The following is a 27,150-nucleotide window of genomic DNA, read 5'->3' as shown; positions in this document are numbered from 1 at the left end:
TGCTTTGGATTGGGGCACTCAATAAATGTTATACTACAAAGGACATCCAGGATACATTTTAATTGAAATAACCTTTCCCCCCCTATGTTCAATAATGATTTCTAAGGGAAAATAAATTTGTCATGGTGCACATAGCTACTCTGATCAAATTGAGATGCAAAACGGATTTGCAAAGGGCCTTGGACGCTGCTCAGCAGGGGTAGCTCTAACTAGGAAAACATACAATTTGATTCATTAGTTGCAATTCAATCATCCATTAATCCGATCAATGATTTGGGAACCTTAATCAGAAATGTTTAAGCATAAGGCTGAAGGCTCAACGTCTGCTGCACTGAGCTCTTCACATCCATGAAGGTTTCTGCATATGCCTTCCCTACCTTCACAGGATCATCTAAATTCCATAATGTACATGACAGCCAGGAATGTCTCATGTACATTCCAAAAGCTAATAAGAATTGTGGTGCTTGGTTTTGATTTTATAGAATTGAAGCGCTATGGCACCATAATGATCAGAAGTAGACCTTTCAGGCCCTAGCAGAAGTCAGTGCAAAAACAAGAATGATACAGTGGCTGTTATTACTCAGTTACTCTTTGGGATTCCAAGAACAGAAGAGTTGGTTTTTACTTTTACTCCCACTTTTCTCTACCCAAAGGAGTCTCAAAGTGTCATAATCCCCAGGTATTTCTGCCATGATTTCATTCTGGTTTGTTCTGTTGCTTGTTAGGGTGTTGATTTTTTGCCCTGATGTAACACAGATGCTTTGCTTGACACCCCAAGGTTGATTTCCTGCCAATATGTTTTATGCCTCCTTACCCCCCTTCCACATTCTACCCCCTTCCTTTCTTTATTATCCTCCCTTGATGGCCAAATGGTTATCTCTGTGTTTTGACTCCTTTGAACAGTGCCTGGTTTGAGTTCCTAAGAGAGGGGGAAGAGCCCTTATATTGTTCACCCTGTGCTTTATATTTCAGTCCTGACTGCCTTCAATGTAGATGTTTGCATTTTCTTAATAAAGAAACTTTAATTCCATGAGTTTACCTATTTAGAAATCGAAGTCTCTCAGAAAAAGCAGCTTACAATCTCCTTCTCTTTCTCTCTCCACAGGTACCTTGTAATGTTGGGGGGGGGGGCTGAGAATGCTGTGGGAGAACTGTGACTGGTCCAAGGTTAACCTGTAGGCTTCACATGGAGGAATAGGCCATCAAAGCAAGTTCTCCAGATCAGTGTCTGCCATTCTTAACCACCACACCACACCACACTACACTGGCTCTCCAAACCATGGGTATGTAGTGCTGTGTAGCTCCCCTCACTGTCACAAAAATGTTCAGAGTAAACACATGTATGTCAACATTTATTAGAACACAAGCTTCATTTAAAGCACTATATTTAGGTTAGCAAAGTACGGATTGACAAACGTTTCAAGGTAAAACCATAGGCACTGATATCCATGCACATAGTGTTGCCATAGTAACTGCCAGTGAAGCAATTCTGGGTAGCTTACAGTACCTTTCTGGCGAAACACATATTAGTCTTAACTAGTCAATCAATATTTACTTGCAACAAAATAACAGGCAACACCTTTCCCCCTCCCTTCTAAATTTATAGGTACAGTATAGCTTCCTAATGTGAAATTATTTTGTTTGGACGGCATGTGCCTGCAAATTATAGTATTTACATAGGCTTTTTTCATACCAAAGTGAAAGGGCTTGCTTGCAAGTGAAAATGCAAGCTGCCAAAGGGACCCTGCACATCCAGAAGGCTGTACGGATTAGAATAGAAAGGCCATACAAAAAAAGTCATCCTCTGCCTATATGTATAGACTGGTAACTTTCATTTCAATGTATCTGGGAAAGTGTGCGTGCACACAAAAGCTTATCCCTTGAATAAGACTTTGTTCGCCTTAAAGGTGCCTCTGGACTCATACTTTGTTCTGCTGCTTTAGACCACCTGGCTTGACCAGGATACACATGATGGCTTCTCATTATGGTGTGTTGGCAATGATGGAAGTCAGTTCCTCTCATGGGTCAATTTCTGTCAACTCTCCACCCTCATCTACTAAAGGCCACCTTTGGTTTAGGAGGTTCTCCTGATATTCATCAACAAAACTGAGAGCAGAGAGGGGAAGAACTCAGTGGGCTGCAGTAAGACAAGGAATCAATCACTGATATTGTAAAATATAGGTTACTAAATGAACTTCTGGTTCAAGTGAGCAAGATTTGGGTCCAGTAGAACCGTAAAAATCAATAAGTATCTAAGCTTTGGAGAATCAAAGCTTCCTGGGTCATATATTTCTGTTACTGACACAAAGCATTTTCTTTGCCATCAAGTCACAGATCACAATGGTTTGCCATTGTCTGCCCCTGCATGCTGACCCTCGTGTTCCTTGGTGGCTTCCCTTCCAAATACTTGACAGAGTCAACCCAACTTAGCTTCACCAGATCAGATGAGATTTGGCTAGGCTGGCCTATCCTGGTCAGGGAACATTAAGCACTGCATGGAGAAAATGTATTTAGAAAGGTGTGATACTGTTTAGGATTCTGCTGTCAGTTTCTCAGGCCAAAAGCTGAGCAGTGATCACATGCATAATGTTATTCGCCATGTAAACTTTTCTTTTTAGAATCAACCTCAGGGGGAGTCTGTTATTCCTTTTTGCTTTGAACTGGTGATCGGCTGATCCTTCTGATGACATAAGATGAATTCCCACCTTTCCCAGAGTGGTTTATAGACTCTCTGTGTTTATCATGCCTGTGTGTTTTAATTGCTATTCTCAGAAAGCCCAGTATGGAATCAAGTGAGTAAACATGAGTTTTAAAACAAATTCAAGACACATGCGGTATTTTCAAAAGCATGGATGGTGAATCACAGACTACAGAATTAATGTTTAATTTCCTGGTGAGAATTTTTGTTAAATGGATTGCCAAGATAGGCCTGGGGTGATAGCCAGGCAGAAGCCATAGGGGAAAAAATTGCACACGGCCAGGTTTTAAAGTGTACCCTTATAAACACTCCATATATTTTGGCAACACTTTTCTGCTAAGGAAACTCTGCTGCACATCTGCAAAGATTTTGTTTTTGTTTTAATCTTTTACACAATGCAGAAGATTTTGAAGCACATTCTTGGAAGCAAGCTCAATTTACACAGGTCGTGGGACAAAATGAAATACTTCTTTATATAGCAGGTGATCAAAATGTGGGATTTGCTGCCAGAGGAAGTAGTGATGGCCACAGGCATGGACAGATTCATGGAGGAGAGGTCTATCAGTGGTGACTTCACATTCTCTCAATGACAGGAGGCAACACCAGGGAAGGCCTCAGACTGTATGCTGGCCCTCCCGAGGAACTGGTTGGCCAATGTGTGAGACAAGATGCTGGACTAGATGGACCACAGATCTGACCAAGCAGGGCTTTTCTTATGCTCTTATTAGCTTGCCTCCCAAAATTACCTAGATCATTAGCCACCCACACAAAACAGAAGTGAATGTGGGTCTGGTCTTAGTGGAGTAAAAAAGAAAACCCTAGCTTGGAAACTTTTTGCCCCCTCTGGTCTGTTAAATTATGGATTGACAGTAACACAGGGTTTATAAGAGTAATCATAGCAGCATAAATGGCTCCTAGGAGGCATTGCCAGTGTTCCAAAATTTCAGCCAACTGGTGTCTGATTTCTTCTGGTGGTCTTCCGGCAAAATCAGATTAGAAGAAGAAGAGTTGGTTCTTATATGCCGCTTTTCCCTACCCGAAGGAGGCTCAAAGCAGCTTACAGTCACCTTCCCATTCCTCTCCCCACAACAGACACCCTGTGGGGTGGGTGAGGTTGAGCGAGCCCTGATATCACTGCTCGGTCAGAACAGTTTTATCAGTGCCGTGGTGAGCCCAAGGTCACCCAGCTGGCTGCATGTGGGGGACTGCAGAATCGAACCCGGCATGCCAGATTAGAAGTCCGCACTCCTAACCACTACACCAAACTGGCTGTAGTGTGCAGAGCTACATTTGCTGAGTATCCTCAGGTACAAAGGCTATTTTCCTTGTCTGTCTGACCTGGGTGTAGTCTGCATGGAGCTTTTTACTCAGTCCCAGTTCAAACGAATCCCTCCTGTCTACACTGAATTTGATTTGCGTTTTGATTTAGGGCGCTTTAAATTTTCCCTCTGCAACATGCATGATTGATTCATAACAATCCTACCATTCCCCCATGATATCCTGGAAAAGATATAAGCCTTGATATTTCAAAAACCGCCATGAGTAAATGTGCAGCTCTCTGCTTTTTGCAAATTAACTTGCTGCCTCGTGCCTCATACCTCCAACGCAGTAGCAAAGCAGTCTTCCCTGATTGGCCAGGTGTCAGTTCAAAGTCTTCCTGGATCCCGGTTGCAAGGCTTGTCTTAAAATGACCGTGCTCCAGAAGACCTAACTTCTCTGAGCAGAGATTTGCCTCTTGTTTTTTTCCCCCTCCTCTGCAGTCTCCAATCCTCTTTCTCCCCCTCATTCAAGAAAAGAAGTTCTGCTGTGCTTGGTTTCCCCCCCCCCCAATTCTTTGCTTCCCCAATCGCATGCAGAACACTTTCTGTTTCAATTGGGGGGGGGGGGATAGAGGAAGACCCGAGTTCAAATCAATCTGAATTCAGCAGGATCCACAACGGAATAAACAAAGTGCAGAATCAGCCCTGATGGCCTCTCAGTATTATTATTACCACCACCCCCCTATTGTGATATATATACCTACCAACAGAGCAATTTCGACCAGAGTTGCATCCCTATAATGATGGTTGACAATCCTCAACCACTGCTCGGTTGTAGAGCATCTGCTTGGCATGCAGAAGGAACCTCCAGTTAAAGAATCAGGCAGTAGGCAATGTGAAAGACCACTGCCTAAGACCTTGGAGAGCTGCTGCTAGTGTGAGCAGACCATACTGCGATGGATCAGTGGTCTGATTCAAGAGAAGGCAGCTTCATATGTTCATCAGCAGGTTTAAATGATAAACTCTGCTTAAGATTGCGGTGTAAAGCACCCATAATTAAGGAATGACTTCAGTTGCTGGAAGCAGATGCTAAGGATGTTACTGACTTCATCACTTTTAGCTAATATTCCTATCAGTCATAAATTAAATTGTCTAATGACTGAACCATAATGTAAGAGGGTACAAAGCCCTTTGTTTGAGAACCAGCTTGGTGAAGTGGTTAAGAGTGGCAACTTCTAATCTGGAATTAATAACAATTAATAGCAAATGCTGGCAGGGGCTCATGGGAATTGTAGTCCATGAACATCTGGAGGACCACAGGTTGACTACTCTTGAGCTAGGTGACCTTAGACTCATCACATCCTTGATAGGGCTGTTCTCACAGAGCAGTCCAGAGAGCTCTCAGCCCCACCTATCACACTGGGGGTCTGTTTTGATACTTCTGCAGGTAGAGAAAAGCCTTGCTGTTTTTGATACTGAAAATTAAATTTGTATTAGATTCAAAATGTATGTTATTAAATATTATACCAAATAACATTATAGTGTATAGTGAACTTGTTGAGTGTATGATAACACCTGCAGGAATTCTATATGCATTGGGATGAGAAAAAAAAGAAACTGTACCAGATCTTGTGGACTAGACAAACAAAATGGTGGAATATGTAGTAATGGCAAAACTTACATATCTGGATGCCCAACAGAATAACATCAGTCTTCAGAAGAAAATGGAGTCCTATCTTAGAGTATATTGACTTTATAGATCAGTAAAATAAGACAGAAAGGAATAACTGAGTTATAAAGTGGAAATTGTAATATTCTGGGTCTTTTCTTTCCTCTCTTTCCTTCTTAAAGCTGTCTTCTGATTTGCTCTTTCCCCCACCTTTGGTTTGTATTATAAATGAGAAGCTTAATTTCTTTAAAAAATAATAGTTTTGCAATATGCAATCTACTTTTCAATAAAACTTAGTAATATATATATTTTTAACGATACATTGTGCTTTGGAAACAGAAAAGGAGAAAAGAGGCCTTAGTGACTACATCTAAAAAGTGACTTTCAAGGAAAAAAGAAATTCTCCCCATAACAACCATGATCAAGAACCTCTTGGTTCCCCAACAAACTGATCCCAGCATTTTGAGGTGGAATTTTAAAAAGTTTATTTACATAATATACCCCTGGGTCCTAGAAACCCTAACAGCAATGATTCCAGTAGTCATTTTATCTCTACAAGAACTGCAGAGCTTCTTCCCAGACACCACCAGGGGGCAGATAGCCTCTCCTCCAAATACTTTGCTCCTCTTTACCACAGTGTCCACTTTGCCTCCCGTTTTATCATTTTTTTGTCCTCACCACAGATGGACACTCAACTTCCGACTTACGCAGAGCCTCTTCATGGGCTATGTTCTTTAAAAAAGAAAAGAAAAGAAATCCCAGTGTCTAATGCTACAGAGGGAAAAGTACAAGGCAATAGCAAATGTCAGTCCTATTGCACAGGGATGTGTTCTTTGCCATTCAAATAACCTAGGATTTGATGGTGTGCTCAAAATACTGATTAGAGTTTTGAATGGGACTTTGTTTCTTCTTTGTTATTAATTCCAAAATGGACTGTTTCATTACTGGCTTGTTTTATATGGTTGTGTTTCATTGCAGTTTCTTTCATTGTTGTTATTTCATTTTCATAATTCTGTTTTGATATTTTGCAGCCCGGATTAAACTGAGGCCACCACTGAGGTGGCGAGTGGGGTGGGTGGGGAATGCACGGGGAGGGGGGAGTGGAGCCCAGGGCACTTGTGGCTGCTAGGGCAGTGTGGCACCCTGGGAATGGGTGAGGGAGGCAGGAGCAGGCACAGTTACATGCCAAGTGACTTGCATATCCTCTTCGGCTGGGACACGAATGAGCTTCCCACCCTCCCTGCCAAAGTATCTGGCTGGCAGTTGTATGCCTTGGGTGGTTGGCAAAGAGGCATGTGTGTTACGGTTGCTTGTTAACTCCTATTTTGTCACAACTTGTGGGGAAGCAGGGGATGGAGCCAGTTTGGTGGGGAGTATGCCCTGCATGGCCTACTCCCCGCAAAAGAGGCCTCTTTAAAGAGGCGGCAGCCTGTGAGCGGGTGCCAAGCCCACCTAGGCATGGCACAGATTTCACAGAGCCAGGTGGCCTTTGGTGTGTCCAGAAGAGGTTTGCACCTCCTCTGGCGTCCAGGGTAGGACACTTCCCTGGATAGGGAGGCTTGGGGCAGTGGCTTGGGGACCCGCATTCCCAGATGGGAATTGATGTGGGAGGGGATCAAGCCATTGCCAGGATAAAATTAGGGCAGTCGATTGACTGCTCTAGCTCTTAACCCTCTGCCATGCCAACCCTCTCAGAGTTGTTAATAAAGTTGTGGCCGCTTTTCATGCCAGCACATTGTGAGCATATTTATTAGACCGGGACTCTCACCCTGCAAGTCAATATTTCCCATTGGTTTCACTGGGAGACTTCCTTTCTTCTCGGGTCTATACTTTCACGGTTTTCAATCCAGACTGGATAAACCTGGGAAGGAGGGACTGTAGTATTCCCTATAGATACCCACATTGCCAAATTTCAGACCGATAAAGGTGCCCCTCCCTTTTTAAGGCAATGAAAAGCACCCATGTTTGACATTAAAGCCAATGGGAAAACTGATAGGAAAGGTTCCAAACAGTGACATAGAAAGTACTGCAACCACTTAGCTTGAAGCACAGTAGCACGAGGAACGGGCAGATTGACAAGGCAAAGGTCATTTGGTAGCATAAGGAGGATAAGGTGTCTGAATGGGCATGCAGGCAGCAGCAGAACACTGAGGTCGATTTGCTTGGAGGAGGGATAATGTTTCGACTAGCCCAAGAGCAGCAGACAAGCAAAGAAATGCGTACTGTAAGAGAGAATTTGGCACAACAGGACAGGAATTGGGAAGTCATCCCATAGCCATCATGATTAGAATATCTCACGCGTATGTGTAATCCTAGTAGCTTTGATTTGCATAGCAATCAGTCAAGAAAATCCAGCACCTCTTTCCCCAGAGACAGTGTGGGGTGGTGGTTAAGAGCAGTGGACTCTAATCTGGAAAACCAGGAAACTTCCCCTCTCCTCCACATGCAGCCAGTTGGATGACCTAGTCACAGCTCTCTTACAGCTGTTCTGGCAGAACAGTTCTCTTAGAACTCTTTCAGCTCCACCTACCTCACAGGGTGTCTGTTGTGGGGAGAGGAAGGGAAAGGTGTTTGTAAGTCACTTTGAGCCTACTTTTGGTAGTGAATAGTAGGGTATAAAAAAAACAATGCTGCTGTTTCTTTCCCTCCGTCTGCCTTGTAAAAGATAAACCAGTGGAGGCAAAGTCTGCAATGATGAAAGAAGCAAAAACAAAAGGAAATAAAATCATGGTGTTTTTGTTCTGGTAGTGCTTGGCATAGGCTGTTCATAGATGGTGAATATGTTCTATTTTCATATTAATTACTCTAGTCACAAAATACCCCATTTTGGTAATTACTCTAATTAATAACAAAAGAAGTGTTCAGATCTGGTGCTTACAATCCTTGGCAATTGGTCCCCCCCCCCCCCAAGAAATGGATACTTGTTCTGTAGTCACAAGATAACAGAGATATTACCATTCAAAGTGAAAAAATGTACTTGCAAGTAAAGGGGGAATTTTCCAGAGAAAGTCTATTCATTGTGTGCCAGTCCCATGAATAATTTGCTGTAGTACTGGTTTGATTCACTCACCTCCTTCCCTCCACACTTTGCTATTCTAATATTTTGATTCAATTTGGCTTATTGATTTAGCCGTGTTTGCTTGACCTTACTGGAGCCATTTTTCTGTTCTTTCCAAGTGCCACTTCGTATCGATTCCCGCATAAACCTATAGCTCCTATAATTAGTCTAACCGTTCTCCGAGGCGGCTTCACTTCTGATCAAGGTATCCATGGATCCGCTCAGGAATTTAAAATAGTTTTGTTGTCGAGGCCAATTATTTCGGCAGCAGCATCACTAGCATTGCATTTGTACAACACCGTTCTCCAAAGGCTGAGGTTAACAAGCTATGCTACACCACGGTGCTTAGCTGGGCAGCAAATGGGGTCCGAGGAATGTCAGAGATACTGAACTCTCTGCTGCAGCAGCGGAAGGTTTTGATCACTGGATGCTATTCAGAGGCTGGTGGCAAGTGACCCATAACTCTCAGAAGGAGAAGCCCAGAGCATAGTCCACAGCGTCCCTGATCGGATGGATCTTAATGAGAGAGTGAGATGAGAAGATGTGCTGATTGTTAGTAAAGCCATGCCACAGATGGAATAAATTCTTCCAGGACCACATACCATCAGAAATGCAGTGGCAATGCCAGCACTATAAACCAGTATATACTTGACTTGTAAACCAGAAGTCTGCTGGTTTACTAGACACAATGCATTCGTCGTAGGGAAAGAAAGCCAAACAAACTTACAGGAAACATGCATGTGAAGCATCAGATATAACAATAGCACATGGCTGCATTTCATCATCCCTCTCCCCAATAACTCTGATAGACACCTGCACAAATGGGTGCCAGTTGCAAAAAGATATTACAAAAACAGGAATGCATAGTAGCATAGTAAGAAATATTATTTGAACTGAAGGCTTTTCCAGGACCAGCCTTACAAATATGACCTACAGCAAAGTACCTCCTAAAATGATCTGTTGATATCTTTCTTTTATGGGTGTATGTATGGGGGGGGGGAGGCAGAGAAATTAGGAAGTTATATTTTCAGTGAGTTACAGGAAATGAGATGCTCCTTTAATTGAGGTTCTCCATGACCAAGTGCGTACGTGCAGCAGAAACTCCAGGTCTGGACTTAGTGCCTAACAATTAGTTTAAGGTTAATCTAGAATAATGGGCCACAATTCTAGCCCCTATCTTTCTGGGAAGAGTCCTCTAATTTGGAAACATGCTATCATTGTTCCAAGCTTAAAGAAAGGTTCCAAATCAGATCCAGCAAATTACTGCCTTATCAGCCTCCTCTCACCTGTGAGAAAATTGGATACTTCATACTTATACCTCAAATTAGAGGAATGGATAACCTCTAATAACATACTTGGATGGGAACAAATTGGCTTCAGGGAGAGCTTTGCACCTCAAGTTCATTGCTTGCATTTAGCTGAAAAATGCACCTCTCCATCCAGAGGTAAATTGCACATTACATTTACAGACCTTAAGACAGCTTTCGACACCATAGTCAGGAGTAGACTGTGGGGGTTTAGTGTGTGGAAATGGGAAGGTGGCACAAAGCTTAATAAAGTCCCCTGAGAAATAACATCCCAGTAAAATTCTATTAACCGGACAGGGCACTTTTCTCCAGGCAGTTGGCAGCCTTGCATTTATTTTTCTGTTTAAACATTGGTTATACCAACCTTGTATTTCTCAAGAGCTTAATAACATTCAAACACAAGAGTATTCTGTGATTTTCACAAGGTTAAGACAGGTTTCTGCCTTTTGCAAGCTTCCAGGACCATCCATAATCCTTTTCCTTGCTTTACAGCTCATATGTCTGAGATGACAGCTGTATTGTTTCTATCACTACTCGGCTAGCTGTCATTGATTGATTTTCAAATGAAATATTGAACATGTTGGCCTTCATAACTAGGTTTGTGGGGTGAGAAGAATAAGCAATATGGAAAAGGTGTAGTGAAATAGATTTAGCTGTGCTTTCAAGAGAAGCTTCTCACTCTGAAAGAGACAGGGGCCACCCAAAATGTGGGGGGAAATCTTCTTCCCTGGAGGTATTTAAGAACAGACTAGATGAGAGGAAGAAGGGGAGGAGGTGGGGTTTTGTACTCTGCTTTTTACAACCTGGAGGAGTTTGACAGTGGTTTACAATTACCTAGCCTTCTTCTCTCCATAACAGACACTCTGTGTGGTTGGTGAGGCTGAGAGAACTCTGAGAAGTCTGTGGCTGGCCCATGGTGGCTGCATGTGGAGGAGAGAGGAATCAAACCCAGCTCTCCAGACTAGAGGCTGACACTCTTAACCGCTACACCAAGCTAGATCTGAGTCTTAACTTTATGCAGCTTAAGTCTAGGGAATCCAATGATTGTGGCAGCTTGGACTATGTTTTCAGTAATGAGTTGCTTCTAGGTACTTGCAAAGAAAGGCAATGAGCAACCAAAATGTGGATAAAGGAGAGGACAATTCCTTTAGCACCACCTAGAGATACAAGCACGTTGTTTTGTGAATCACGATAAAATACAATTTGTTTCTTTTTAAAAACACAAAACCAATATTGATCTGATTCTCCAGTGTTAAGCAAAGTGGACAATATCCTGGTTCTCACTCCACCCTCTTAATGAAATAGAGTCATATGTCATCCATATGTATGTATGCTACACCGGGACCCCTTTAAAGCAAGCGTTTCCAGCTCCAGAACTCTCCTGTGCCTTCTCTCTTAATACATAAATAAAATGCATCAATATTTCTGTTAATGGTTCTCTTTTATTCCAAGTACCTCTCAGTCTCACTGCTTCTGTCGCACTATCAAATGCCAAATGCAATGGGTTGAGATTTCAGAACCAACAATTTTGTCATGAGAACTCGACACCATTGTCTAATTAGTGATGAACAGTAGAGAGTTCTCATTCAGTCTCCCCTGGGCTAATTCTCCTTTCCCTTTAATCACCTACAAGTTTGCTTCCAACAACTTAAGCGGAAAATTTAATTACATCATTATATTTAAAAAAATGAAACTATTTATTCCTAATTACACTGGCAGAAGGGTAGAATGAAGCAATTTGCTACTGATACCTTTAACTGACCACAGTAGCCTTATATTATCGCTTAGCTTTATTTGTATGGAACTCACATTCATGCTGAGTTTCACAAAGAGATAAAGAAAGCCACCCAGAGATCTGTAGATCAAATCCAATAGAAGTATTAGTAAAACGCAGAACCTTGGTACTTTGTTCTTCACCACGGCATACCTTATTCATGTTAATAGGGTTGAGTCAAAATCTGTAGTTCAAAAAAATAATGCCTGTGATATACCTATTTGAACAAGAGACTCCTTCAGTCTCAACAATGCTTTGCTCTCTAGGTTAATTTGGACTCGAGACATGCATGTTGGCACAAAACTGCTTTGACAGGTGCTAATTTCACATCCTGTAATCAACGTGACGTAGCAGGGAGCCAATCCCTTGCTTTAAGAGGACATTGAGGTTTTGCTTGTCATTCTAGAAAAAAAGTGCAGCTGAAGCACATGTAGTCATGGAACAGGCAGATCAACTAATTCTTATTGAGTCTTCACCCCATACTATCCAATAAGTGGCCAAAAACAAACTGCAAAATAAAATGTGGTGAGTGTTGCTATACCTGTAAGAAACCGCTTTCCGATAATCTCATTCCTTTTGATAACATACAACTTATAATAATTTCATGTAAATGTTTGAATTGTACCTACCTTTTCTGCTGCTTGGGCAGTGCAAAAAAATATTGGAATGAAGGCAAGCCATACTATACAGGTAGTGTACATAGTGAATCCAATGGGTTTGGCTTCATTAAAATTCTCTGGGACACCCCGAGTCTTGATGGCATACACAGTACATGTAACCATTAGGAGAATGCTATACCCTAAGGAACATATGATTTGTAGATCCGTAATGTCGCATTTGAGAACTCCTCTGGCTTGATCTGGTTCCATGGTCTTCTGTTCATCATAATCTACAAAACTGTTGGGAGGGTCAACTGCAAACCAAATGAAAACCCCCAAAAGCTGTACTGATATCAAACTCGACGTGATTGCTAGCTGTGACGTTGGGCTAATAAGCCTGGGTGCTGTCACTGATTTTTTGCCCTGTTCAAATATGCGGTAAATGCGATTTGTTTTAGTCAACAGAGCAGCATAACTGATACACATCCCCAATCCAAGGAAGATACGCCGGAATGAACACACTGCGACATCTGGCTTGGCAATCATTAAGAAAGTGATGATATAACATAGAAATATCCCCGTCAATAAAACGTAGCTGAGTTCTCTGCCGGAAGCCCGCACGATGGGGGTGTCATTGTATCTAATAAAGGTCGCCATGACAAAAATGGTGGCAATAATGCCAAGCATGGCCAGGAAGACTGGGATGACGGCCCATGGGGAATGCCACTCCAGCTTCACGATCGGGATTGGACTGCATCCTGTGCGGTTCTCATTGGGCCGTTGATTGTAGGTGCAGACCTTGCAGTTTTCTTCATCAAACTGGTATTGGTATCCATCACACAGCTCACACTGCCAACAGCAGGACATCCCTTTAATAATCCTCTTTCGTTCTCCTGGTTTACAAGGAAGACTGCAGACAGAAGAAGGGATCTCCTTCACTCCTTTGCCCCACTGCATTTCATCAATCTATGGGAGAAAGAATGTAAAGTCAGCGGGATTAAAGGATCAGGTTAATGGAAGAGTTTATTGGCAAAAGAAATATAAAATGAAAGTGTGCAAACATGGGCTTTCCCTTATAATTAAGCATGCTCATTAAAAAAAAATTAATACACAGTATATTGGTAGAAACAATTGTAATAATTGAATATTTTTGCATTTGGTTAATAAAAGCAAAGCAATTTCATTGTGACTGTGGTAGGTGAAAACAGTGTTTCCATGATCACAGAAGGTAATCCTGGCAAATGACCACAACCCTGTCTTAAGAAGTAGTAAGTTAGTACCTATTTAGGAGTGAGACTTGAGCAACAAATGCAATACTGGAACCATTTCTTGAGTTGGACTCTTTGTCTTTCTTATATTTGAATATTTCTACAACATCCAGTGTTCATTTGCTCTCTATGGTTATAGAAGGTATAAGGACTGGGGGCTTAGGATGTTTAATAAGCATGTTAAAGGATGTTTATAAAACATCAATTTAACTAGGTCATATGCAATGACTACAATCAACATTACCATGCAAGCTTCCTAAGAGAATCTCTTAGGAAGCTTGCATGGTAATGTTGATATAGCAAGAAACATGCATTTTGGATCTCTCTTAAAGAGATCCAAAATGCATGTTTCTTGCTATATCAAGTATCAATAGTATAAGAATTCCTTGATACATTCTCAGTTTCAAAACTTCTCAATCAACAGTCAATAAGTGTGGTTTGGTGGTTAATGTGTCTCAGGTTTAAACCCCCATTCTGCCTGGATTCTGCCTCTGAGTGACCTTGGCCTAGTCACGTACTCTCAGCCTACCCTAATTTATAGGGTGGTTGTGAGAACAATATTTAACCCCATCCTGTTTTTGCCATCCCAATGTGCCCTTTTTGTATCAAGGAAATATGGGCAACCTAGATAATATACCAAACTGTTTTACAACATTAAGGGACAGTTTTTTAAAGATTATAGTAATGGTCAGGAGTTGGTCCAGGGTATCTTCTTTATTGTTCCAGAAATTATTCCATATGGATGGAACATAAAATACCTTATGAATGACATCTCACCCTAGACTGAGAAAATAAGATATAACTTCCTCCCTTTTTTCTTTTGATCAATGCCACATTGGCCAGAATCATAAATCTGATATGCTTCCTTCTGTTCTTATGAACCAGCTCTTTCGTTAAACCCATGGTTCCTTTCAGGACATGCTTCGGTTTCATTCTTAAGTCAGATAGCACCCAGAGTGCTGGGTTAGAAAGAATAACTAAGTAACACCCAAACTGCTGTGGTATACATACACCAGGAAGGAGAGAGAGAAACTCAGAATGAGAAGGAATTTGGCCTTGGATTGTGATGTCTTCGTTCATTCTCACAAAATGTTGAGAATGCTAAGAACCAATCCTACAGCATCAAATATTAAAAAGGAAAGCTAGAAATAGAAAAAGAGTAACACTACACAAAATACAAATATCTAATCCTGGTTCTGTCATTCATTCATTGTTGCTTTAGGCAAGTCATAGGCTTCTTGTAAAGAAATCTAGGTGACAGAAAATTCATGACAAGTTATACATTGCTAAGCTTGTATGGGAAAAAAATGTTTACAATATACCACATCAGAGATCAGATGTAATAGCCTTTTAAAAACAAAGCAATACAAGTGAAAGAAATAAATTGCTCACTGCATAAGAACACTAGTGTAGTAAAGTAGCTGGCCTCATTATAGTCAGCAGGAGCTATAAAATTGGAGCACCACATCTATATAGCCAACTATCGCCACAGATATGCAAATTAAATTAAGAAAATTTGTAAATTAAGAAAATGTCATCTAGCCCTCTCCAAAAGACTGCTCATATCAGAATGCCAACATCCAGGTAGGAAGTTGGGACCCCTCAGAATTACAGCCCATCTCCTGACTACAGAGATCACTTCCCTTGTTGAAAATGGATGGTTTGGTAGGTGGATGTTATGGCATTGCACCCCACAAAGGCCCCTGTGCTCCTCAGGCTCTACCTCTAAATCTCCAGGAGTTTCTCAACTTGGATATGGCAACCCCTACCCCCCCCCATGCTCTTCTGGTGGCCAGGGAGGACCCAGAAACCCTACAGTTCAAAGAGGGCAGAATATGCTTGTAACCCTCTAAACTGGGGGTGGGAGATTGAAATCATGGAGGAAGGGGGAAAGATTCTGCTTGATTGAGCCAGTAATGTTTATGTTATCCTGAAAAGGAGGGATTATGGTTGGGGAAGGCACACCATGAAGCACACATCTCCGTTCCACAGCTGCCCCACACCCATCTGTCATGGGTGTTATATGGACCCTAGACAATCCTGGAATTGGAAGTATTTGCTATCCTTATCCATTGTTCCTCTTAATATTTGTGAAACAGCCCTGGGGGTGGAGAGTGTCCTGACTGTCTGAGATGGAATGGGGCCAATCAGGGTGTGGCAAAGCTGCCCACACCCTGATTGGCCCTCCCTCTCCAGCGCCCGCCCTCCTACCCTGGACACTAGCAACTTTGCTCTCAGACGCCTGAGAGAGACACAGAGAGACACAAAGAGCCCTGCCAAACCACAAGCAATCCCTGATTACCTGCTCTGGCTCCTGCTGCGAAAGAATGAGGCAGACAGAGACAAACTGCAAGTAAGCCCCAAACTGCAAACAACCCATACTTCCTTGCTAGGAAGGAGCCCTGATTACCTCTTATGTCTCCTGTTGTGTGAGAGAGATCTGTGCCTGCTGGTGTGTGCTGGGTCCTAGCACCCATTGTATTCCTGCTTGCAATGGGCTTTCTTGCTAGTAAATACATAAATGAGGTATCACCCTTCTAATTAATTAATATAAGCCATCTTATATAAAAAATAGTTTGCTGTTTTGTAGCTTATGGCAAGGAAATTATGAAAAGCTACCTGTTAGAGAAATCACTGACAAAGTCTTGCAAAGTCAGATTGGAGGAAGATGAAGACCTTAACAAAGAAAAAAAAACATTCAGATCCATTTTTTTTTTAAAGCCACATTCAGACATCATGACAGACCTTTGTTTGTCTGTGTGGGTTTCTAAAGTCAGTTTGTTCTTGGGCCTGTTCTTGGGCTTCCTTTCACATGTTCAGCAAGAAAGCGTGGTCGCAATTCATCTTAATTGAAACAGCGGTGAGTCGGCTGGAGGGCAGACACAACCACCCCAGCTGCCCCCATGCTGCACGTGGGCATAATGGCAGCACATCCTGGTTAGCGAGTTGTGGTAAAGTTTGTGTCCATCACAGCTCTGGAGTTTTGACTGGAGATGGAGCCTGGCCTGTGTGTCGTACTCCCTGAGGGGTTGGGGGCTCGTAAGAGGAGGCACGTTGTAGGCAACACCAACCCAGCTGGGAAGGCCGGGGTAGGCTCATGTGCCAGGCGATCTAGGGGTAGTCAACTGATGCTGGCACCTTTTGGCTCCCCTACTAAGGTTGCTTCCCATTAGGATAGGACTCCAGTTGGCAAGGATATCCACGTTCCCGGCTGGGAACCAATGCGGGTCCCCAAGGTGCCTCTGGAGTCTCGGGTTCAGGCAGTCCACTGTCTGCTTAGGTCCGACTCCCGCTCAGTCCGGATCAACCCCTTGGGCAGGGGATAAATAAAGCTGTGGTCATGTTTCAATCCAATACTTGTGTTGCATCTTCTTCCAGCCACAATGTGCCCACCTGCAAGTCAATAAAGGCTTCCTGTTTGGGGAAGTCTTGATTCCAACTCTGGTTTGCTGCGATGCCAGGTGGAACTCTTAGGCAAAGCACATACTGTTTTCTCTCACAAAACCAGAATTCTAAATTTGGATTAATCCAAAGTCTGGTATCCCAGTTTATGGGGAAGAAACAACTCCTCTATTTGCTCAGGATTGTCCGTTCAGATGTCATAGTAAACTGACATTTTATTAAAGGTCTTCTAAATAAATAAAGCTTCAGTCAAACTGTGTGTGAGAGAGATAGAATGGAGGAGGAAGAAGAACACAGAGCATTTCAGACATCTTAACACCTAGTTTCATTGCAAAAAATATCGGGGTGGGGCCATGGCTCTGTAGATAACGTATAAGATCCAACCCTGGGACCCTGGCTGTTGGTAAGGCTGGGAAAGACCTGCAAACTCAAGTGAGTTGTTGTCTGTCACAGTTAATGGTACAAAACAGGTATGTGATAGACCAATGTCCTGCCTCTGTATAAGGCAGCATTATGATAAGCTTAGTGGCTGAAGCCATTCCTCTGTTTCCAGAGTGCCCATCTCTGTGGTTCTTTGTGCCAGTTAATTAGACTAAATATATACTGAATGAAAGAGGCAGATGACAAGCAGCTGCACACCTACATGGCCTCCTTTCATTCCATCAGCCAATGTAAATTTAAAAACAGTCCATCAGAAAGAGCCTGTTGGCACAAACATTTTCTGTTCATCGCTTTACATTATGAGATAGCTTTTGCAAATGATGCATTTGAGCCCGGCTGCTCTTTCTAGCGCAAAACCCCAATCTATTTATTCCTTGGAAGAACAAGACGCTATGCACGGTCAGCAAAATCCTTCCCATGGAAATGAATTGGGGTTAAAGGAGAGATGGTGCTTAGCGGCTTATGCATATGAATTCCGCCAGGCCAATAGTAAGATGGTCTGATTTGTGTTTTTAATATAATGAAAAAGTCAACGGTAACATTTATAGAGAAAATATATAACAGCACTATCACCTTTACCCTCATTCACTCTCGTTTCAGTCCAATAGCCAAAAGATAAAAGGCATGACTAAGTTAAATGAACAAATATTTGTTGTAAATTCAAGGTGGGAAGCTTCTGGACCAGCTAAAATAGGTATTATTCCAGAGAGTCTTTCTATGGAGATGGCAGGAAATTATATAAAGGAAGAAATTGATACTGGATTTTAATATTGCTTTATGCCTCTAGACCCATGGCAATCACCCCGTTTCAGGTTCCTGTGCACCCTAACACTATATGTAGATGTTTGGGACATTAAGCTAGCCATTTGCCTGCCTAAACACCCAAATTCAGGCCTAATCCCCTGCCCTCAAGGAATTGAGGAATGTGAGAAAAGATGACCAGAAAAAATGTCTTCCTGAAGCTCTAAGAATCCACCTCATCTCTATAGTTTGATCACAGAGAGTAGGGAAAATTCCCAGAGTGCAGTCTGGAATTGACATCATATCCTCCTCAAGCTACATCCTCTGGTGCCAGTGCCCTTACTATTTAACAAGGCAATTTGAGCAGCTCTAAGGGAAACTGATACAATCTAAGGTTACTAGGTCTCCTTTACATTTTGCTTGGCCTACTCACAGTCCTGTTAAGAATACTTTGCAGAGAGCATTTCTGTCAGAGATCTTTCAGTTCCAACTACCTCACAGGGTGCCTGTTGTGGGGAGAGGAAGAGAAGGCAATTGTAAGCCATTTTGAGACTCCTTCAGGCAGTGATAATTGGGGTATAAAAATGAACTCTTCTTCTTCTGAGCACCTGCAGTGCCAGAGTGAACCCATGGTGTTTCTGCATATACTAGAGTTTTCCATGAGCCCTCAATGAGGTATAATGCCATAGAGTCCAATGCCCCAAAACATTCATTTTTCCAGGGAAATTGATCTGTGTAGTCAGAAGACGAGCTGTAATTCTGTGGGATCTGCAGGTCCCACTTAGAGGCTGGAATCCCTACCTTACTGTCTTCTATGTACCAGGCCAAAATGTTCATTTTTACCTAGGCTCCTGCTATTAGCCTGGGATCAACATGCCAACCTTCAGATTGGATGTGAAGATCTCCCAGAGTTCCAAATGATCTCCAGACTTCAGAGATCAACTATTCTGATGGCAGTGGCTGTTCTGGAGAGTGGCCTCTATGGTATTACATGTTGTTAACATCTCTCACCAAACCCCACCCTCCCCAGGTTCCATTGGAATTTCCCAACCTGGAGTTACAACCCTTCCAGATGGGCTATTTTAGGAATAGTGTTTGTGTTGTTGGATACAGCTTTTTATTGTTCACTTTTCACCTAATGGGCCACCTCAAGCATTTTGTTTCCTTTACTTATGTACCTGGGATCGCTGAAATGAAGTGCACAGGCAGCATGGTTTCACCCATTACCGAACGTTCACAGTGGATGCAAGAGAGAAAGACAAAATACCTGTGTCTTTCCCAGACAGAAAAACTCTTGATGCCACACTTACGATGAAATGGCTTTATCTTCCCCCTTGTCAACCTCTGCAGGTTAACACATAGTTCTTTTTATAGAGAGAGAGCCATTCTGCGAAAGACCGAGGTGGTATTGCTTGGCTCAAAGTGGAGCGGTGAGACTATTTGACGCCTTTACTATGTGGTAAAATTATAACCGGTTGTGAACATCTCAGAGGCGCTGGCAAGCTTTTCAGGAAATTGCTGCTTAAGTTGGAAGCAGACTTGGCAGCTGTTCTAAAGCCATGTGTGACTTTTCTTAAAAGGAAAATGTAATGATTTAGTTCAGCTGCTTAAGATGGCAGAAGAATTACTAGCACTGGGATAAAAAATACCTAGAGATCGGGAGGTGGAGCCTGAGGAGGGTGAGATTTGGTGGGTGGAGAAACTTCAATGGAACATGATGCTATAAAGTCCACTATCAAAGGCAGCTGTTTTTGTCCAGGAGAACTGATCTCTGGAGAACAGTTGGAATCATAGGAGATCTTCAACCCCGACCTGAACTTTGGCAACCCTAGCAATCATGTTTCATGTTTCATGTCTCCCAGACATTCCTACCAACTGATGCATTTGGGAAAAAAAAACAGGCATAAGGGGGAAAGAATGAGAATAGAAACACTGTTGTGTCAGAGGAAAGGCAGGGAAAGGCAGCTTATCAGTGAGGTCAATAAATAAAGGCATTATGGCACTCTCTAGCTGAAATGAGTAGAACACCACGCAGGCACTAGGTCTTTTGTTTGACCCCCTTCGACGTGAAGTCCCTAGAGGTGTCCCAAAGGCCTGTCTTGAAAGGTGGGATTGTACTATAATGAGATTCAGAAAACTGCCAAATATGCACCTCTACCAGGCAGGGCTGGAAGTAGTTTCCTATTGTGTACTTGGAAGGTTGCACAAGAAGATCAGAGCACCCTTTCATTTATATCTACACCGGCAATGGGGGGAAATGACTGTACTTCAAAATGCAGAGAAGATAGGGTAGAGGACTCTGTGGTTGATTACAACTCCATATTTTGGGCTTCAGTACGGAGAGGAGAGAAATTCATGCTCCATGAGTGGAATTGCTCCAAGCATGAAAATGCATGACCTTGGTTATGACTAGATTCAAAGGGGTAGCCATGTTGGTCTGAAGTAGCACAATAAAATCAGCGTCCAGTAGCACCTGTAAGACCAACAAAGATTTATTCAGGGCGTGAGCTTTCGAGTGCAAGCACTCAAAAGCTCACACCGTGGTTATGACTGTAACCAATGAATGGCTTTGGCTGAATGAATCAGCAGAAATCCACTGCTTCCAACATCTAATCTCTAGTTATAGCTGCTGCTTTCTTATGCAGCACTTCAGTTCCCTGCCAAAAAGAATACTTCTATAATACCCTCTTGTCTTATACCAAACAATTCCATGCAATGTTTAATTAAAATAAAAATCAGTATAGAAATAATCATGTGAGAGTTAATTAACACAGCATGCCTGAAAATAAACATTTCCCCTTACGTAGCTGCAGTCGTTCCCTGGAGCTGTTTAATAGTTGTTATCCCATAATTTCCATGGGTGTGTAGGAAGTAAGAGCAGAGGATTGTTCTCAGATTTATTGTTATCTCGCAGATTGCTTTCCAGCTCCAGTTACTAAGTCAGCAGTTCAAACAGTTTTTTGGATATTTAGCTTCACTAATAGCGATATTTGCATGATTTAGCTCCATGGGCTTATCCATTTAAGACTTGTAATTAGTTTCTAAATCCTGGGCTTCAAAACAACAATGCTTTGAGGCAAAGAATGTGTCAATAATGTATAATCAATACCAACTACAGGTATGAATAGACCAAAACTCGTGTTTAAAAAAAAAGTGGCAAAGCATAAGCTGAGTGACTGTTTTGAGATCTTGCCTTTGTTACCAACTCCCTAAGTTCATTTCAGCACCCTACTGTCTGCATGTCTCAGTCCACAATGTGGGATAAGTTGTACTCATAAAGATATGCATGGGAAAGAAATCTGGTCCCTACCATCATGGATCCCCACTTTCTCTCTCTTTGCTCTGCCTAGCAGTCTTCCTTTACTCCCTTCCCAATGTGACTGATTGCTTGGTCTGCCATTGCCTGGTCTCCCATTTCAACCCATGTTCCTTCTCCTTTTCTAGGTATGCCAGCCCCCAGGTGAGTCCTGGGGATCCCCGTCATTTCCAGACTACAGAGATCAGTTCCCCTGGAGAAAATGTCTGCTTTGGAGGGTGGACTTCATAACATCAAAGTGCACAGGAACCTCACCATCCCACACCCCACCTACTCCCAGCTCTATCCCCAAAGTCTCCTGGTATTTCCCAACCCAGAGTTAGAAACTCTATCCTTTTCTCTTACTCCAAATTGTCAGTTATCCCCTCCGGTCACTTATTTCCTACTTCTTTTGTGTTTCCATACAGTTTTGTTTAAGCAATGTTTATAGCTAAGCTGTAGTCACAGGTTACTTTTTGCATAAGCCGTTTGCATAACTGGTAACCTTAGGCCAGCTGCTTACTCTCAATTAGAGGTAGGCACAAACCTGGAAAATAGAAGTTCTTTGGATATGTGGGTGGTTGTGGATCAGGGGGATGTCACAAACCCTGAAGCCCAAACTTGCGTGGACCCTCCCCCCTTATTCATGAACCTTTGGGTTCAACTGAATTTGTTAGCCATTTAGTTGTTTTCTGAGTTGCTATACGTGTGAAATTCACTGTGGAGCCCCCTGACTGTATTGCCTTAATGTGGACATGGTTTCTGGGTATTGTCCAGTGTCCACCCTTCTCCCTTTTGACCCTGGGAAATGCTCATCCACCCACCTACCTTCCCATGTCACAGTTTTATTTTGTTAGTTTAATGTCCCCCCCCCCCCCGTAAAGTTATTCCCATTCCTCTAAAATTATTTTGGCCAAAATTCTGCATCCAGAATGTCATAGTTTTAGAGAGGAGCAAGGTTTCCTATGGACTTAATGGATGATGACTAAAATGGGCATTGGGAGCCCTCAAGGGGGCCTGACCCCCCTAGAATCTTTAGCCAGATGCCTGGAAGCAGTGATGAAGTGGATCAAGCAAAGTTGTCTGAAGCTCAACCCTGCAAAGACGGAGGTCCTGTGGTTGGGTAGGAAGGGACCATGGGAGGAAGCGAGCCTGCCCACCCTGGATGGTGTGCAGCTCCTAGCGACTCACTCTGCCAGGAATCTGGGCATGATTAGAATCATAGAATCATAGAGTTGGAAGGGGCCATACAGGCCATCTAGTCCAACCCCCTGATCAACGCAGGATTAGCCCTAAGCTAATTCTGGATTCTGGATGCTTCCCTTACAATGGAAGCCGAAGTCACAAAGATAGCACAGCTGGCATTTTACCACTTCCGCCAAGCCAAACTAGTAGCAGCCTACCTGGAACCAGAGCACCTAGCCACAGTGATCCATGCGATAGTCACCTCTAGACTGGACTTCTGCAACTCGCTCTACGCAGGCCTACTCTTATCCTTGTTGTGGAAACTACAACTGGTGCAAAATGCCGCGGCTAGGATTCTCACTAAGACATCATGGAGATCTCACAACTGGCCAGTACTCCAAGAACTCGCCCGGCTTCCAGTTGAATCCCGGATTAAGCTTAAGGTTTTGATAATCACTTTTAAGGCTGTATGCGGTCTGGGCCCAGTGTATCTGAGAGACCACCTCCCTGCCTATTTCCACAGAAGAGCTCTACACGCCACCACTTCCAACTGGTTGTGGATCCCTGGCCCTAAAGAGGCATGTCGGACCTCAGCAAGGGCCAGGACCTTTTCTGTCCTGGCCCCCACCTGGTGGAATGAGCTCCCGGGAGAGATCAGGGCCCTGCCGGAACTTTCACAATTCTGCAGGGCCTGCAAAAGGGAGCTCTTCCACCAGACATTTGCTTGAGGCTGACTGACCCATAACATCTACAGGTTCTCCCCCCCCCCCCCCGACTGAGAGGTCAAACCTACCAAGGGAGTGTCAAAGTTATTGTTGTTGAAATACTGTTCTAGTTCTAGTTGGTATGTTATTGTTGTTATATTGTTATATTGTTATATTGATACTGTTCTATGTAAATGATTCAAAATGTTTTATGTAAACTGCCCAGAACCATAGGGAAGGGTGGTATAAAAATCTAAATCAATCAATCAATCAATGTGCCCACAGATATGACCATGAGGATCTATAAATTGGAGGGAGCTGGATGAGATGTAATCCTCAAGACAATCTGTGGGACCTGGGCCAGGTACTCTGATTTCCCACCTATCTATCTTCCAACCTAAGCAACTTTCTACCTGCCTACCTAACCAACTATCAACCTATTTACCTAACCAACTTTTTACCTGCCTACCTAACTGTCTGTCTGTCTGTCTGTCTGTCTGTCTGTCTATCTGTCTGTCTGTCTATCTATCTGTCTATCTATCTGTCTATCTATCTATCTATCTATCTATCTATCTATCTATCTATCTATCTATCTATCTATCTATCTACCTGCCTACCTAACCAACATTCTACCTGCCTACCTAACCATCTATCTACCTGCCCACCTACACACCATCTATCCACCTGTCTAATACCTGCTGAGCTCAACTAACTTCAAGCACCAGAGCCAGATCACAAAGAATATGGTGACAGCTACAGCACATCCTGTCCCCTCCAGACTTGTGGAACCTTGTGGTCACCCTCTGCTCCAGAGGCAGGCCCTCTGGATCCATCGTGCAGAGGACACAGTGGGCCCCCTCTCCCCAGGAGTCACTGTGATGAACTCCTTGGCTGTGGTTCTACTCTTTGCTGTTAATCCCACCAGGATTGTGGCCACATGGGGAGATCACTGAGCATTAGCTTCTACCTGGATCACCACAGCTACCTGCCAATCCTATCTGCACCTGCCTACCCAGAAGGGTTAGCAACTGCCAGAATATACAGCACCTCTAGTGGAGGCTCCATCCATGGTGAATCTCAAACTCTGAAGGGTCAACAGGACTGTTTCTGTTCCATGTCGCAAAACGGTGACATTTTGAGCTAATAAAGATATGCATGGGAAAGAAATCTGGTCCCTAATAATAGAATATATTCTTATAACAGATCATACTCTCATATGTATTAACAATCATTTTGCTAAGAAAAATGGTAAAAACTTCTAGATTAGGATTAATATGTGATGGGAACTGAATATGTATGTTAAAAGAGGATGGCAAACCATATCAGCTGGTCGCTTTTTTTCTCTTTACTTTTCTGTAAATGCTTCATATAATAATAAATAATAAAATTATAAAAAAAAAACAGGACTGTTTCTGTTCCATGTCGCAAAACGGTGACATTTTGAGCTGCCATAAAATCATAACATGCTTCAATCACCCATCTAGGCCCCCTTTTGTTGGAATATGAAAGATCTGTCTTATATGGAGCATAATGGGAGATGTATATTGAGTATATTTAGATCAGGAATTTCCTGGCATTTTCCCTGTAATCTCCTCCAGTGTCCTGATTGGCTTGATTGGAGACTTTGCTATGTATTCCCCCATAAATCAATCTGTACTTCCCCTCTCTCCAGGTCCCCATGCCAAATACTTCTGAATTTCTGTCTTTTTGTGGAAGTTGGTCTAAGTAGCAAGTGAGTAAATAAACCTTTGTGGCTATGTCTATTTAAGGAACTTTTGAGAAGGAAGAACTGTACCTATCTGAAGCCATTACAATTATGAACTTTACTTAAACCATTAAGCTGGTAGTCTTCTAAATAAATTCTAAGATAAAACAACAGTTGTAGTGACAGTAAAGGATCCCCTCTCACCTCAGAGCCACCCCATCTGCTGACCAAATTCTACCAAGTATAATTAAGTCACCCTGTTTTTGTGGCCCAATCAAGAATTTTAAGTCAAGAATATTTGATAGCACTGAAAATAATCAAGAAACACTAAGGAAGGTAAGGAGGCAGCATAATGCATGTCGCCTCAGAATACTGCAAAGAGGTGCCTTTAGGAGGGTTACACATAAAGGATCTCAGAAAAAAAGCAAAATGTTATACATGATACTGCCAAAGTCCTATAAAAGTTGCATTCCTGCATAACACTGTATGAAAATAAATGTGTTTGACTATGATAAGGATGCTTTCTCTATAATTCTATTTTTTACTTATGACTTGCTGGTACTCAGTAATCTAAATCTAGAAAAATACATGTGTCAGTAGTATTTTGGCTCAGGAAACAACACAGCTCTCCTTGTGAACTATAAAATGGCTCCCTTTTGAACTGCAGCAATTCACAATGGGTACCAGTATGACACTTGAACAAATGCTCCTTGAACCAGAGAAATGAGACATAATATCCAAACTGATCAGTGCTGGTTCTCCAGTGGAACATTTATGTGCTGAGATAAAATGGTTTCTACAATTCCTCTGGGCACTACGGTTATATTCCAAAGAAGTATTGATTATACCATTAGAAAAACTGATCATGAATTCTGTCACTGACAGTTGGATTTTCTCCTTGAATGCAATTCCAAAAGAACATTTTATCTCTCTTGATTTCTTAAGCAGCTTTAATGATGCTAGTTTTAGAGCCGGAATGGAGGTAACAGTTTTTTGGGTTTTGTTTTCACGGTATCATAGGCCCTGCACTCCCCTTCAAGGATCTCTGCCTTGTCGTTGACCTGTCATTATCAGCTGTTTGGTGGGCACTCTCATCCCCACTTCTCAGGCAGTGGAGATGCTCTCTGCTACCTGGGAAGAAGGGGAGCAAGTGCACAGGGAAAAAAATGAAACTTTTTGGAATTGGCCAAATTGATTCTGAAAAAAAATGAAGGATCATTCGTGCAATTCAGATTCAGTCTGAATCAATTTGATCCGAATCCAAAATGGTACACATTTTGCGCGTGTGTGTTCGCATGCCTACTCCTCACAATACAAGAACTCTGAGCAGCAGGCAAAGAACAGATAAAAGCAAGTACTTCATTCAAATAGCAATTAACACATGGGGTCCACTGCAGCAGGAAATTTTGGCAGCTACAAGCATAGACAGCTTCAAGAATGGAATAGATAAACATACGGACCAGCAACTCATTTGTGGTTATTGGCTACATGTTATAGACCAGGGGTAGTCAAACTGCGGCCCTCCAGATGTCCATGGACTACAATTCCCATGAGCCCCTGCCAGCATTCGCTGGCAGGGGCTCCTGGGAATTGTAGTCCATGGACATCTGGAGGGCCTCAGTTTGACTACCCCTGGTATAGACGGAACACTATGTCTAGGGCACTGATGCTCTGTATTCTTGGTGCTTGGAGGGCAACGGTGGGACAGCTTCTGGAGTGCCAGCCCTGCTGGTGAATGTCCTGATGGCACCTGTGTTTGGGCCACTGTGTGACACAGAGTGTTAGACTGGATGAGCCACTGACCTGATCCGACATGGCTTCTCTTGTGTTCTCATAGCAATTATGAATGATGTCCCAACTCCCTTCTCCTTAATGGCAATGTGTGGGAAATCGCAGTTAATATTCTGCATTATCAATATCACTTTATGTTAAAACATGAGGTATACATTGTTTGACAATTCTGAAATAAACTTTTCTGCCACATAGGCCAGAAGACAGCTGATGCTAGCATATACCGAAAGGAAAAGACATTTGAACATTTTTGC

At 42.6% G+C, this 27,150-nt stretch overlaps 1 protein-coding gene across 3 annotated transcripts in view; it reads right to left on the bottom strand.

Moving 5' to 3' along the window:
• Positions 1–27,150, bottom strand: part of GRM7 (glutamate metabotropic receptor 7) — a 589,497-nt gene that overhangs the window by 117,456 nt on the left and 444,891 nt on the right. For 2 of the 3 annotated variants that reach the window (XM_077325252.1, XM_077325253.1), the window contains exon 8: positions 12,395–13,330. The exons of the other annotated variant lie outside the window; for it this stretch is intronic. In XM_077325252.1, the coding sequence (XP_077181367.1) occupies positions 12,395–13,330 (936 nt within the window). The remainder of the gene's footprint in view (positions 1–12,394; positions 13,331–27,150) is intronic. 3 annotated transcript variants of the gene reach the window in all.

This window comes from Paroedura picta, chromosome 3, assembly GCF_049243985.1.
Source record: "Paroedura picta isolate Pp20150507F chromosome 3, Ppicta_v3.0, whole genome shotgun sequence".
Lineage (NCBI taxonomy): Eukaryota > Metazoa > Chordata > Lepidosauria > Squamata > Gekkonidae > Paroedura > Paroedura picta.
Note: the sequence above shows the minus strand (reverse complement) of the source record. Positions and strands in the feature narration are given on the sequence as shown.